General features: G+C 46.3%; 1 protein-coding gene across 4 annotated transcripts in view; it reads right to left on the bottom strand.

The window, feature by feature from the left end:
* CERT1 (ceramide transporter 1) overlaps positions 1-15,461 on the bottom strand; it is a 161,978-nt gene that overhangs the window by 28,598 nt on the left and 117,919 nt on the right. For 2 of the 4 annotated variants that reach the window (XM_074952711.1, XM_074952712.1), the window contains exons 8-9: positions 13,772-13,864; positions 6,598-6,684 (exon numbers count right to left, since the gene is read on the bottom strand). In XM_074952711.1, coding sequence (XP_074808812.1) covers positions 6,598-6,684; positions 13,772-13,864 — 180 coding nt within the window. The remainder of the gene's footprint in view (positions 1-6,597; positions 6,685-13,771; positions 13,865-15,461) is intronic. The other 2 variants (XM_074952713.1, XM_074952714.1) reach the window with 1 other exon arrangement.

Below are 15,461 nucleotides of genomic sequence, written 5' to 3'. Positions count from 1 at the left end.
AACGGGGACGTGGTCTTTTTTGGAGCTGGCTCAGTGAGAGTCCATGCTCCTCTTTCTGGGAGTCTTCCCAGCAGGTTCCAAAGACGTCCCTTTCTTAGGGGAAGCATGCCTCAAGGTTGATGGCGTGCAGGATCTGTCCATGGACAAATGTACCGAGGAGGGGAGGGTAATCTCCTGATCTGGATCAGAGGGTGGTTGCAGGGAGCATTCTCTTGCCAACAGTCTGACCTTTACCGTTTTTTCTAGCTTTGCTCTTAAAGGGCCAAACAGAAGGAATGGGAGACAAGGGATTCCCCCAGGCAACAGACACATATGGAGTGCCCGTCACTTACTGGCATAGCCTCCTGGCAAGAGAGGCAGCATTTGAAGCCTGGCAAACAAGGCATACCCCGCCAGGAGAAGACCGGTATCCCAGAGGGAAGAAAAAAAAACATCCTCTCATCTGAAACCAACTGTACTAAATACTGACCTACAACAATAAACTAACTGAGAAAAAGAGAAAAGAAAGAAGTCCAAGTATGCTCTAGGCTGACACACTAGGGTTCTGTCTCAGGCTGAGGTGGTAGAGAAGAAACTGCAGGCAGTTTGCCCACGTACCCCTATACAGCCTCAGTGTCTGCCACAAGAAGCCATGGGGTCTATGTGTGGGCTGAATGGACACTGCTAGCTAGAAATCATCCGATCTTCATGTACACCTGAAGTGGAGCACCAAAAGGGACACTATTCGAAGAACTAGTAGTTACTACTTAGATTGCAGACTCTTTGGAGTAGGAAAAAACAGTTACCTACCTTTTGCAACTGTTGTTCCTCAAGATCATAGAATCATAGACGATTAGGGTTGGAAGAGACCTCAGGAAGTCATCTAGTCTAAACCCCTGCTCAAAGCAGGACCAACCCCAACTAAATCATCCCAGCCAGGGCTTTGTCAAGCCAGGCCTTAAAAACCTCTAAGGATGGAGATTCTACCACCTCCCTAGGCAACCCATTCCAGTGCCTCACCACACTCCTAGTGAAATTGTTTTTCCTAATACCCAACCTAGACCTCCCGCACTGCAACTTGAGACTATTGCTCCTTGCTCTATAATCTGCCACCACTGAGAACAGCCTAGCTCCATTCTCTTTGGAACCCCGCTTCAGGGAGTTGAAGGTTACTATCAAATCCCCCCTCACTCTTCTGAAGACTAAGCCCAGTTACCTCAGCCTCTCCTTGTAAGTCATGGGCCCCAGCCCCCTAATCATTTTCGTTGCCCTCCGCTGGACTCTCTCCAATTTGTCCACATCCTTTCTGTAGTGGGGGCCCAAAACTGGACTCAGTACTCCAGATGTGGCTTCACCAGTGCCAAATACAGGGGAATAATCACTTCCCTCAATTTGCTGGCAACACTCCTACTAATGTAGCCCAATATGCCATTAGCCTTCTTGGCAAGAACACTGTTGACTCATATCCAGGTTCTCGTCCACTGTAATCCCCAGCTCCTTTCCTGCAGAACTGCCGCTTAGCCATTTGGTCCCCAGCCTGTAGCAGTGCATGGGATTCTTCCATCCTAAGTGCAAGACTCTGCACTTGTCCTTGTTGAACCTCAGATTTCTTTTGGTCCAATCCTCCAATTTGTCTAGAAAAAAATGGTTACCTACCTTTCATAACTGTTGTTGTTTGAGATGTGTTGCTCATGTCCATGCCATTCTAGGTATGCACGCACCCACGTGCGTGTTAGGAGATTTTTGCTTTAGCCGCACTCACAGGGCCGGCTGTAGTGCCCTCTAGAGGGCCACGCTCATGCCGCCGTGTATCAGGCACTGATAGCCCACGCCCTCTCAGTTCCTTCTTTCTGACAACTCCGACAGAGAGGCAGGAGGGAGGATAATGGAATGGACATGAGCAACGCTTCTCAAAGAACAGTTACGAAAGGCAGGTAACCATTTTTTCTTCTTAGAGTGCTTGCTCATGTCAGTTCCATTGTAGGTGACTCACAAGCAGTATCAATGGAGGTAGGCTTGGAGTTCACCATTGTGCAGCTTGTAGTACAGCTCTGCCAAAGCCACTGTTGTCTCGCACCTGCTGAGTCAGTGCGTAGTGCAACGCGAATGTATGGACCGATGACCAGGTGGCATCCCAACAGATTTCTTCAATCGGCACCTGTGCCAGGAAGGCTGCTGAAGATTCCTGCACTCTAGTGGAATGAACCATCAGTCGCTGGCAGGGGCACTTTTGCCAGCCCGTAGCAGTGGTGTATGCACGCCATGATCCAAAATGAAATTCTCTGGGCTGACTCCAGGCAGCCCTTCACCCTGTCTGCGACAGCAACAAACAACTGCGCTGACTTATGGAATGGCCGTGTTCTACCCACATAGAAGGTCAACGCCCGTCTGACGTCCAGCGTATGCAACCTTGACTCCTCATCTGATGCGAGGCTTCGGACACAGAACCAGTAAGTAAATATCCTGGCCCATGTGGAACTGGGAAACAACCTTGGGCAGAAAAGCCGGATGCGGGCACAACTGGATTGTGCCCTTGTAGAGCCAACATTATAGCGACCAAAAAGGACACCTTCCAGGAAAGAAGCAGGAGGGAACAGGAAGCTAGGGCTTCAAAGGGAGGGCCCATGAGCTTCAACAGCATCAGATTCAGGTCCCACGGGGAGACCAGGTCTCGGACATGTGGGTATAGGTGCTCTAGACCTTTCAGGAACCACACTGTCATGGGAGGGGCGAAGACAGACCTGCGCTGAAGCAGAGGATGGAACACAGAAATGGCCGCCAAGTGCACCTTGACCAAAGACAGAGACGAGCCCTGGAGCTTTAGATGCAGCAAATAGTCCAGGATGTCTTGCAACGAGGTCTCCTTAGGACAAACGTGCTTGTCCAAAGCCCAACATGCGAAGCGGTTCCATTTAGCCAAAAAGGTAGCCTTGGTGGAAGGCTTCCTGCTGCTCAGCAGGACCTGTTGGACCACCGCGGAGCACGCTCGCTCGTCCGTGCACAGCTATAGAGCAGCCACATCATCAGGTGCAGCGATGCCATATTTGGTTGCAGCATATTGCCTGGATCTGCTGTCTCAGAAGCATGGCAGAGAGGTAACTGCAGCGGGTCCATTACCGAAAGACTCATCAGCATGCTAAACCAGTGCTGGCGAGGCCACGCCGGAGCAATGAGAATGATCCATGCTCTGTGCTGCTTCACCTTTAGCAGGACTCTGTGGATAAGCAGCACTGGCGAAAAAGCATAAATCAGCGCTCCTGAACCCCAGTGGGGACAAGGGTTCCCTGTCAGATGCCTTCCTGATCCTGGAGCAGAACACCTGGGACTTCCTGCTCTGCCTGGACATAAACAGGTCCACCTGGGGAGTCCCCCACCGTTGAAAGATCAGGTTGACCACCTCTGGATGGAGGGACCACTCGTGGCGAGAGGAGAAAGTCTTGCTGAGGCAATCTGCCAGGACGTTCCAGGTAAGCAAGTGGCCATCAGGTGGATGGCGTTCTGCGCACCAAGGTCCCAGAGACTGAGGCTTCTTGGCTCTTGACACTTGGCTGAGGACCTGATGTAATACATCATGGCCATGTTGTCCGTAAGGACCTGCATCACCTTGCCTTTTAGGTGGGGGCAAAAATGCCTGACAGGCCAGGCCACTGCCCTGACGTCGATATAAAGAGCTAAATTGTGCTGCATCCAGCGACCTTGGGTGCTGCACTCGCCCAGGTGGGCTCCCCAGCCCAGATCTGATGCATCTGAGACCAGGGTGAGTGACGGTGATAGGGACACAAAGTCAACTCCCTGCAGCACTGACTTGGGGTCTAGCCAATAGTTCAAGGACGAGAGGACGCGGTCCAGTACTGTGACTGCTTGGTCCCAGCGGTGCCTGCTGGGAACGTAGACCGTTGCTAGCCATGTATGCAGGGGTGGCAGACGAAGCCAGGCATGCCTGACCACGTACATGCATGCTGCCATGTGGTCCACCAGCCGCAGGCAAGTGTGGGCCATGGTGATCGGATGTCTCCTCACCTGGACAATGAGATCCACCATGGCCTGAAAGCGTGCTTTCGGAATGAAGGCCCTGTCTCATGTGGAATCAAGAACCGCTCCGATAAACTCTATGCGCTGGACCAGCATCAACGTGGACTTTTCTGTGACTATTAACAGGCCCAGGTCAATGCAGGTGGAGCGTACTAGATCAAGGCTTCTCCGCACCTGACCCGGAGACGTGCCCTTGAGGAGCCAGTCATCAAGGTACAGACAGATCTGGATCCCCTGACATCTGAGGTAAGCCACTACTGGCGCCATGCATTTCGTGAACACCCTAGGAGCGGAGGACAGGCCAAAGGGTAGTGCTGTGAACTGTAAGTGGTGCCCAGTCCCCATGACACAGATGGTTCCTGCATTTCATAGTAATATGGAGACATGGAAGTAAGCATCCTTTAAGTTGAGAGCAGCGTACCAGTCTCCCGGATCCAGGGAGGGGATAATGGAGGCCAGGGAGACCATGCGGAACTTCAGCTTCTTGAGAGGAGATTGAAAAGGGTGTCCTCCTGCTCCACTATCTCCTGCACTTCCAGCCTCAAGTTCTTGGGCACCCGCCTGCGAAGGGCTTGGTGTTCTTTAAACTCATCTGGGGATCTGGCCCTGGAAGGTCCCATGAGTCCCTTGTCTGGGGAAGAAGAGGCATGAGAGCTCAGCAGCCGTTGGAGAGGGAGGTTTGAGGGTGGGCACAGCATCCTCCACCCTGACCTCGGAGCGAGCTTCCAGTACCATACCTGGTGCCAGTGGGGCCGTCTATATTCACTCCAACGCAACCACTGATATGTGCTGCAAAGGGGGCATCATCATCACCGGAATGCCCCATGCTCCCCAATACAGACACTATGTTGGCCACTGGCTGTGCTGCCACCACAGTGCCGTGGACAGCAGAGAAGTTCCCGCTGTCCAAACCCATTGCGGAGACCGGGGCGATGGGCTGAGCTGGGCCTCCGCACCAAAGGAACCAATCTTCAGTGACCAGGGAGGAGCTGTCGACGCCTGGGTCTACTTGCTGGTCATGGCTACCAGTGAGCTTTGACCAGGCGTAAGTGACCGGTGGCTATTCCGGGGTGAACGGTCCTGGTCCCAGGGAGATCTGGGTCGGGGGGAACGGTGCCGGGGAGACCAGTAACATGAGGAGAAGTGGTCCCACGGTCCCAGCAACCGAGACAGACGTCTAGACGCAGCTCAGCGAGGGGGGGAACAGAGTCGGTCATAATATGGAGAGTGCCGACCCCGCACTGGGGAATTATGTCTCGACATCCAAGGGGAGAGTTTGGGCAATCGGCGGCACGGCTGTGACCTGCCACAGGATTACTTGTCCAGTGACCTATGGAGCTCTCCCATCCCCAGAGGAGTCTTAACAGCTAGCTTTCTCTCTCTGGAAGCCTTAGACTGGTCCTGTAGCACCTGAGACACCATAGGAGCAGGTGGAGAACCGTGCCCTCTCTGCGCCTGGGCTTGGGATGATGATGGTGCAGGCAGGGTGGTGGGTCCTATGCTGCTCACCAGAGTCGGTGATGGACCTTTAAGAGGGCTAAGAGCCCCAGCCACAGAGGCATGCTCATGTTGCTCTGGAGAAGGCTGGCGGACAGGCCCGGTCTCTACTGGATGACCCTTGGGCCTTCTTGCTTGGCACCGGTGAGTGCTTCTTCGCCTTCTTCTTCAGTGCCAACACACTGTGCACGGAAACCGAAGTACTCGGTGCAGCCTGCATAGAGGGCTGAGAAGTTGGGCGGAGAGGGGACTCCATCAGGAAGCCCTGAGGCAAATGTCCCTCTCCTTCTGGGTGTGAGGCCAAAAGTTCTTACAAATCCAGCAATGCTCCTTGATGTGTGATTCCCCCAAGCACTTAAGGCAGCTGTCGTGGGGATCACTCACAGGCATAGGCCTGTCACAGACCGAGCAGGGCTTAAACCCAGGAGCTCGGGGCATGTCCTGTTTGAGGTAAAGTCCCCACTGGGACCTTAGCTATCAGCTAACTATACCCTTAACAACTACTTAACAACGTAACACTAACTACAATCAAGCAAAGGCCTGAAGGCATGAAGTCCATTGGAAGAAACCCCTAGCTCTTGACAAGCGAGAGAGGCACTCTGACTCATCACCACAGGTGGTGAGAAGGAACTGAGGACACACCAGCCAGCAGCACCTGATATACCGCGGCATGAGCACAGCACTCTAGAGGGTGCTACTGCCGGCCCCACGGGTACTGCTAAAGCAAAAATCTCTGACAGCCACACATGTGGGTGCGCGCACACCTAGATTGGAATCAACATAAACAAGCACTTGAAAAACTGTCTTTTTGTTCTGTTTGTACAATGCCCAACACAATGGGGTCCTTGTCCATAAAAAGGTATCCCAGGTGCTATAAATACATAAATATTTTACTATACAAATTCTAACTGTCAAACTTCTGTGCACATTCCTGTGAGCAAATTCCTACCGAAGTTAACATAAGTTCTGTGAACGTATCCCTGGAGAGAATTTGGACCATAAAAGACGTAAAGATCCTAGGTTGAAGCACGGCATTTTTTTAAAAGTAGGAACATAATTGCCTCTTAAAACATTTAGTACTATTAATACCTGTTCTTCTATTTTATCCTGTCTGTCAAGAGCAGCTTCAACAGCATCAAAGAATTCTTCTTCATTAATCAGACTATTAGGACCCTCCTAAACCAAAATACAGAAAAGCAAACAGCTAAAGAAAATGGAGGAAATACGAATGCTACACTTCAGAAAACGGAGTTTAATTTAAAAAAGTGAAAGTTAGCCAATTTGATAAAATTGCATTTCTTTATCAGTGTAAAAAAGTCCTAATTCATCTGCAGATATATATTTATATATCAAATATAAAGTTATGAACCTATACACAAAAGCCATTTTTCATAACAGCGAGTCTTTTCACCATTACTTGAGTATAACAAAATTATTGGAGTATAATTCAAAATAAAGCACTACTTGGTAAAATAAGATAATACTCCACTCAATGCATTTAAAGAACTACAATTTAAGAGCTGTAACACAAGCCAACAAAAGCCAGGAAAATTGCACTTCAACAATCAGGTAAAATTTGGCCTCAAATTTAGTTTTTACGTATTTTTTTCTCTCACTCTCTCTCTCTCTCTCTCACACACACACACACACACACACACACACACTATTTGAGAACTCTTTTACAAAGTTTGTGACAAAAATGTTTCCATAAATTATTTTGCAAATCCCAGCATAAAGTGTAATTTAAATCATCATTCCATTACAGGATTTCAGCACAAAGACACGGAAATATTCAGCTGTATTTCAGGCATGAAAGGCTGACAACACAACTAAAATATGTTAATTGTCCACGCAGAGAAATATGCAAAAAGTAAAGAACAGCATAGTAAAGCTTAAGTTTGATCTTAAAGTTCCTCGAACCGTGATCACTTAAAGTGTTATTACTAATAAATGTATATACTTTTAAAAAAACATGATCATAACACTGGCTTTTTAACACCGGTCTGTTCTTCCTTAATTCACCCCATTATAAACACATACAATATGATGTAAAATCTTGGACCCCTGCTATACGTAGACTCCTGAAAGAACAGATGGCCTGTCAACTCTAAAAGTTCTTTTATTAGTTTGTCAGTTTTAACATTACACAATAAAAAGCAATTTTATTTTTTTAAATGGAAGTTCAAGACGACTCCAACTTTACTTTGTTTTTGCATGAATCCATGTAATGGACTCTGTGGTTTAACATATGAAGTTTTATTTTACAGACTTACTGTGGAGAAACTACTTCCCCTCCATAATAATCCATATTTTAATGTTGAAGCTAATTCTGTTTTAATCATAGTTTTCAAGCCTTCTCCAGCTAATTTAGTAACAGGAACATCTTGATATTTTGTGTGCTACTTCTCATTCCAGTGAAGAGTCTTTGTGGGAAGTCTGATTTTTTTTTTTTCTAAAATGGCCTGCGCCAGAAATTCATTTTTGTTTGTAAGTCTTGCTAAGAAGTGACAGCCACTATTTTTGGGAATGGATAGAAGTTTAAAGAAATAAAGAGGTAATTTAAAAAAATACCATGTATAAAGAGCATTGTTTATAAATATAAATATTTAGAAACAACCTCACCTTTTAACTCCAGCTGCTGGGCTGAGCCGGCGGGAGGGGAGCAAAGAGACTGGGGACACAGAGTGACAATGGCCCCGGAGATGATGGATTGGGGGAGACAAAGGAGAGGATCATGGAATCATGCTAACCAGTCTCAAAATGAGGGAGTTCTAGGACAGGACAAGGTACTAATTGGAGGGTCAGAAGACATCAGGAGCAGAGTGGAAATAAATTCAAAACTGTGAACTGAACAAAAACACAAAATCATGCCTGCTGAATCTGCAGATGGCCTGTAGCTGTTGTTTGCTCCCCAGCTTTTCTTTTAAGGGGAATTAACCACATTACCTTCCTGCCCTACTCAGTGGAGTAGGATGGCTCCATCCACCCACCCTTTCTTCCTCTTCTATGGATTGATCACTTGCAGCCTGAGTTTCCTCTCTGGCAAACTTAGACCAAAATGTATACAGAATGCTTGCCAGCCACCCTGATACTTCAAAGGAGTTGAAGTAAACTAGCAAAGGATTTTGGGACATGCATACAGCCATTAAGAGGTGGGCCATTTGGAGACTAACCATCCATCTTGAAGAAAGAAACTCATTGAATTTAAGCAAAAAGTTACCAGTTTACAAAATTAGAAGACTGTTTCATATAGTAATGTTGTAAACATGAAAGCCCTTTGAGCGCCATTATTTAGTGTCACTCGATAGTAAAAGCCACCATGGCTCATAAATACAGAAACGACAATATTTGAGACAAAAACTTCAACCAGTGTTGTGCTGGAATCTGCTGCAGCTTGTTAAGTTAAAGTAATTTCCTTTTCCTGTAATTCAGTGAACTGACAAATTCATGACATGGCTGGAAATATTTGGCAAACTGCTGTTTAGAAGAGCTCAAGGAAGCAAATTCTTATTATAACTGGATGAAACTATGGTATCTTATTCTGCCCAACTTAGTATTTGTCCAATATGAGCAGGAAAGACCCATATGTGAGGACTGCCTGTTTTGCTGTCCACTGAGAGGATGTGGTATGGGAGGATGGGTGTGTGTGGGGAAATCTGAAGTTTTCAACTCTCAGTTTTTGCAGCTGGAGTGGATTGGTATTACTGTGTTAGGACTGGCACTGATAATGCCAGAGCTATAAGAAGAAAATACAGTGATCTTGTGACTAGAATCCAGACTATTGCACTCCAAGCTATTTGGACACAATGTTCACTTCACTGGAAAGCTTTAGCAGTTAAGTGGATGCCAGTGGAACTGAAAACGGTAACTGATGAGGCTGCAGAAGTGGAGAATTTTATTAAAAGCCCAATGAATGCCTCTTCACTGTTTGATGCCATCTAAAAATGTGTGTAAATACATGTGAAGTTATCATATTACTAGGAGATTTAAAAATGCCATTTTGTTATGGCAGTAATAAAATCCAATACAAAAAAAAGTTAGTTGGTGAGTGTTATAAGTAAGTTACACCATTTAGCAAGGCCCATAGACACTCACACACTTCACCTATTCACCAACTTCAAAGGTAACAAACGTTTTTCCTTTTATCTTTAAAGCAATCTTATGAAGCTCTGATATTTGCAGAAGTCCAGTGACTTTAGCTTTAAATTTTTAGTTCTTGTTAAATCACAAGGCTAGATGTCACACACAGGAAAAGTTAAGGATGGGGGAGGAAGCATGTAGTGATAGTGAAGTGAGTGAAGACAAAATACATCGAATAAATGAAATGATTATTCCTTGGAATCATAGAATATCAGGGTTGGAAGGGACCTCAGGAGGTCATCTAGTCCAACCCCCTGCTCAAAGCAGGACCAATCCCCAATTAAATCATCCCAGCCAGGGCTTTGTCAAGCCTGACCTTAAAAACTTCTAAGGAAGGAGATTCCACCACCTCCCTAGGTAACGCATTCCAGTGTTTCACCACCCTCCTAGTGAAAATGTTTTTCCTAATATCCAACCTAAATCTCCCCCACTGCAATTTGAGACCATTACTCATTGTTCTGTCATCTGCTACCACTGAGAACAGTCTAGAGCCATCCTCTTTGGAACCCCCTTTCAGGTAGCTGAAAGCAGCTATCAAATCCCCCCTCATTCTTCTCTTCTGTAGACTAAACATCCCCAGGTCCCTCAACCTCTCCTCATAACTCTTGTGTTCCAGTCCCCTAATCATTTTTGTTGCCCTCCGCTGGACTCTTTCCAATTTTTCCACATCCTTCTTGTAGTGTGGGGCCCAAAACTGGACACAGTATTCCAGATGAGGCCTCACCAGTCTCGAATAGAGGGGAACAATCACGTCCCTCGATCTGCTGCCAATGCCCCATCTTATACATCCCAAAATGCCACTGGCCTTCTTGGCAACAAGGGCACACTGTTGACTCATATCCAGCTTCTCGTCCACTGTAACCCCTAGGTCCTTCTCTGCAGAACTGCTGCCGAGCCATTCGGTCCCTAGTCTGTAGCGGTGCATTGGATTCTTCTGTCCTAAGTGCAGGACTCTGCACTTGTCCTTGTTGAACCTCATCAGATTTCTTTTGGCCCAATCCTCCAATTTGTCTAGGTCCCTCTATATCCTATCCCTACCCTCCAGCGTATCTACCTCTCCTCCCAGTTTAGTGTCATCTGCAAACTTGCTGAGGGTGCAATCCACACCATCCTCCAGATCATTTATGAAGATATTGAACAAAACCAGCCCAAGGACCGACCCTTGGGGCACTCCACTTGATACCGGCTGCCAACTAGACATGGAGCCATTGATCACTACCCGTTGAGCTCGACAATCTAGCCAGCTTTCTATCCACCTTATAGTCCATTCATCCAGCCCATACTTCTTTAACTTGCTGACAAGAATACTGTGGGAGACAGTGTCAAAAGCTTTGCTAAAGTCAAGGAACAACACGTCCACTGCTTTCCCTTCATCCACAGAACCAGTTATCTCGTCATAGAAGGCAATTAGATTAGTCAGGCATGACTTGCCCTTGGTGAATCCATGCTGACTGTACCGGATCACTTTCCTCTCCTCTAAGTGCTTCAGAATTGATTCCTTGAGGACCAGCTCCATGATTTTTCCAGGGACTGAGGTGAGGCTGACTGGCCTGTAGTTGCCAGGATCCTCCTTCTTCCCTTTTTTAAAGATGGGCACTACATTAGCCTTTTTCCAGTCGTCCGGGATTTCCCCCGATCGCCATGACTTTTCAGAGATAATGGCCAATGGCTCTGCAATCACATCCGCCAACTCCTTTAGCACTCTCGGATGCAAAGCATCCGGCCCCATGGACTTGTGCACGTCCAGCTTTTCTAAATAGTACTGAACCACTTCTTTCTCCACAGAGGGCTGGTCACCTCCTCCCCATGCTGTGCTGCCCAGTGCAGTAGTCTGGGAGCTGACCTTGTTCGTGAAGACAGAGGCAAAAAAAGCATGAGTACATTAGCTTTTTCCACATCCTCTGCCACTAGGTTGCCTCCCTCATTCAGTAAGGGGCCCACACTATCCTTGACTTTCTTCTTGTTGCTAACATACCTGAAGAAACCCTTCTTGTTACTCTTAACATCTCTTGCTAGCTGCAACTCCAGGTGTGATTTGACCTTCCTGATTTCATTCCTGCATGCCCGAGCAATATTTTTATACTCATCCCTGGTCATTTGTCCAATCTTCCACTTCTTATAAGCTTCTTTTTTGTGTTTAAGATCAGCAAGGATTTCACTGTTAAGACAAGCTGGTCGCCTGCCATATTTACTATTCTTTCTACATATCAGGATGGTTTGTCCCTGTAACCTCAATAAGGATTCTTTAAAATATAGCCAGCTCTCCTGGACTCCTTTCCCCTTCATGTTATTCTCCCAGGGGATCTTGCCCATCAGTTCCCTGAGGGAGTCAAAGTCTGCTTTTCTGGAGTCCAGGGTCCGTATTCTGCTGCTTTCCTTTCTTCCTTGCGTCAGGATCCTGAACTTGACCATCTCATGGTCACTGCCTCCCAGGTTCCCATCCACTTTTGCTTCCCCTACTAATTCTTCCCGCTTTGTGAGCAGCAGGTCAAGAAGAGCTCTGCCCCTAGTTGGTTCCTCCAGCACTTGCACCAGGAAATTGTCCCCTACACTTTCCAAAAACTTCCTGGATTGTCTGTGCACCGCTGTATTGCTCTCCCAGCAGATATCAGGGTGATTGAAGTCTCCCATGAGAACCAGGGCGTGCGATCTAGTAACTTCTGCGAGTTGCCAGAAGAAAGCCTCGTCCACCTCATCCCCCTGGTCCGATGGTCTATAAGTAGACTCCCACCACTACATCACCCTTGTTGCTCACACTTCTAAACTTAATCCAGAGACTCCCAGGTTTTTCTGCAGTTTCATACTTGAGCTCTGAGCAGTCATACTGCTCTCTTACATACAGTGCAACTCCCCCACCTTTTCTGCCCTGTCTGTCCTTCCTGAACAGCTTATATCCATCCATGACAGTACTCCAGTCATGTGAGTTATCCCACCAAGTCTCTGTTATTCCAATCACATCATAATTCCTTGACTTTGCCAGGACTTCCAGTTCTCCTTGCTTGTTTCCCAGGCTTTGTGCATTTGTGTATAGGCACTTGAGATAACCCGTTGATCGCCCCTCTTTCTCAGTATGAAGCAGGAGACCTCCCCTCTCACGCGCTCCTGCTTGTGCTTCCTCCCAGTATCCCACTTCCCCACCTACCTCAGGGCTTTGGTCTCCTTCCCCCGGTGAACCTAGTTTAAAGCCCTCCTCACTAGGTTAGCCAGCCTGCTTGCGAAGATGCTTTTCCCTCTCTTCATTAGATGGAGCCCGTCTCTGCCTCCTTCTTGGAACACCATCCCATGGTCAAAGAATCCAAAGCCTTCTCTCCGACACCACCTGCGTAGCCATTCGTTGACTTCCATGATTCGACAGTCTCTACCCAGGCCTTTTCCTTCCATGGGGAGGATGGACGAGAACACCACTTGCACCTCAAACTCCTTTATCCTTCTTCCCAGAGCCACGTAGTTTACCATTTTAAAAATTCAGTACTTTTTAGATATTTTAAGCAGACATTCTATGGAAATTACAGTACCTTTTTCAGGTTGATAGGCAGAAGCACTTTCAACCAATTCATTCCTTACAATGTTTACAAATATTATTTATTAATGGATGTAAGGGACTGTAAGGGACTGATCAATAACGTAGCTGAAGTCGATGTACTTAGCCCTACTCACCGCGGTGTCTTCACTACGGTGAGTCAATTGCTGCTGCTCCCCCGTCGACTCTGCCTGCGTCTCTCGCAGCGGTGGAGTACAGGAGTCAACGGGAGAGCACTCACGGATCGATTTATCACGTCTAGACTAGACGCGACAGATCGACCCCCGCTAGATCGATCGCTGCCCGCCGATACGGCGGGTAGTATAGACATACCCTTAGTATACTCAAATGTATCTTATTATCCCCTTTCCCTCATTTGCTACAAATGTATGGATTGAAACCCTTCCTATAAGTTTCCCTGTTGCAGAGTTTGTATTTAATAAATATTGATAGAAGCAGATGTCAGTTACAAGGAAAAATCACATGGTTTAATGTTTGATACTTGCACAAAAAAAATCACTTCAATGAAGGATACAAGTTAGTCAGGAAAGGATTTAATCTGTGAAAATTCTAAGCGAGAAAAGAAATAAGCATAATTCATACCTCATAGTCTGGCCCTCCAAAATGGCACTTTTTCTTAAGTTCCGTCATGGCATTTTTGTACGCTTCTTCTATTCTTCGCCTTTTTTCAATTTCCTATAAAAACAATCAGATTTTGAAGCTATTAATCAGACTCAAACATTATGAGAAAGTCTGACAAAAGATGGATAACCACTTTAAAAAAAATGTTGTGGGGTACCGCCTCACGCTGTTTTAATTTCACTTTTTGCACATTTGTGGCAGTGTTGACGTTCATGAACTTTATGTATATATAGATTTATGTACACTATGGCTACACTACAGAGCTTACAAGTGCAGATGCTCTAAGCCAACAGGAGAGAGCTCTCGCGTCGACTTAATCACTCCATCCCTTGCGAGAAGTGGTAGCTATGTTGGTGGGAAATATAGCGCTGTCCACACCAGCAATTAGGTTGGTGTAATTTACGTTGCTCAGGGGGTTGGCTTATTCACACATCTGAGCGACGTAACTTATACCGACATAAACTGTAGTGTGTACATAGCCTATGTTTGTAGTTCATTATTCTAGCCTTCAAAATAATGGTGTACAAAAAGTTTGTGCAATCCACCATCCTTGTATTGAAAATGGTCCTGCCCTATGGAGAACAGAAGGTATCTTCTGATGGCTGTATCAAAATATGGAAATAAACATCCTTGAGGCTGAGAGCTGCAAACCTACCTATATATCAAAGAAGTGATGATGGATCCAAGAGTCAACATTCTGAACTGAAACTTCCAGATGTACCTGTGTCAAGGTTCTTTCTCCACTCTGAACTCTAGGGTACAGATGTGGGGACCTGCATGAAAGACCCCCTAAGCTTATTCTTACCAGCTTAGGTTAAAAACTTCCCCAAGGTACAAACTTTGCCTTGTCCTTGAACCATATGCTGCCACCACCAAGCATTTTAAACAAAGAACAGGGAAAGAGCCCACTTGGAGATGTCTTCCCCCAAAATATCCCCCCAAGCCTTACACCCCCTTTCCTGGGGAAGGCTGGATAAGAATCCTCACCAATTTGTACAGGTGAACACAGACCCAAACCCTTGGATCTTAAGAACAATGAAAAATCAATCAGGTTCTTAAAAGAAGAATTTTAGTTAAATAAAAGGTAAAACAATCACCTCTGTAAAATCAGGATGGCAAATACCTTACAGGGTAATCAGATTCAAAACAGAGAATCCCTCTAGGCAAAACCTTAAGTTACAAAAAGACACAAAAACAGGAATGTACATGCCATCCAACACAGCGTATTTTACCAGCCATTAAACAAAAGGAAATCTAACGCATTTCTAGCTAGATTACTTACTAACTTAACAGGAGTTGTAAGTCTGCATTCCTGATCTGTTCCCGGCAAAAATATCACACAGACAGACAGAAACCTTTGTTTCCCCCCCCCAGATTTGAAAGTATCTTGCCCTCTCATTCGTCATTTTGGGTCAGGTGCCAGCTAGGTTACCTTAGCTTCTTAACCCTTTACAGGTGAAAGGGTTTTGCCTCTGGCCAGGAGGGATTTTATAGCACTGTATACAGAAAGGTGGTTACCCTTCCCTTTATATTTATGACAACTTGTTTAATTTTCTTAGCTCCAAGATCGGATGTACAACCCTATTCGTCTTTGGGGCTAGTAAATAATGGGAGAAGAAGCTAAGATTTGAGATTTACTAAGACCTCCTCT

This window comes from Natator depressus, chromosome 5, assembly GCF_965152275.1.
Source record: "Natator depressus isolate rNatDep1 chromosome 5, rNatDep2.hap1, whole genome shotgun sequence".
NCBI lineage: Eukaryota > Metazoa > Chordata > Testudines > Cheloniidae > Natator > Natator depressus.
The sequence above is the reverse complement of the archived record's forward strand: the minus strand, read 5'-3'. Positions and strand labels throughout refer to the sequence as shown.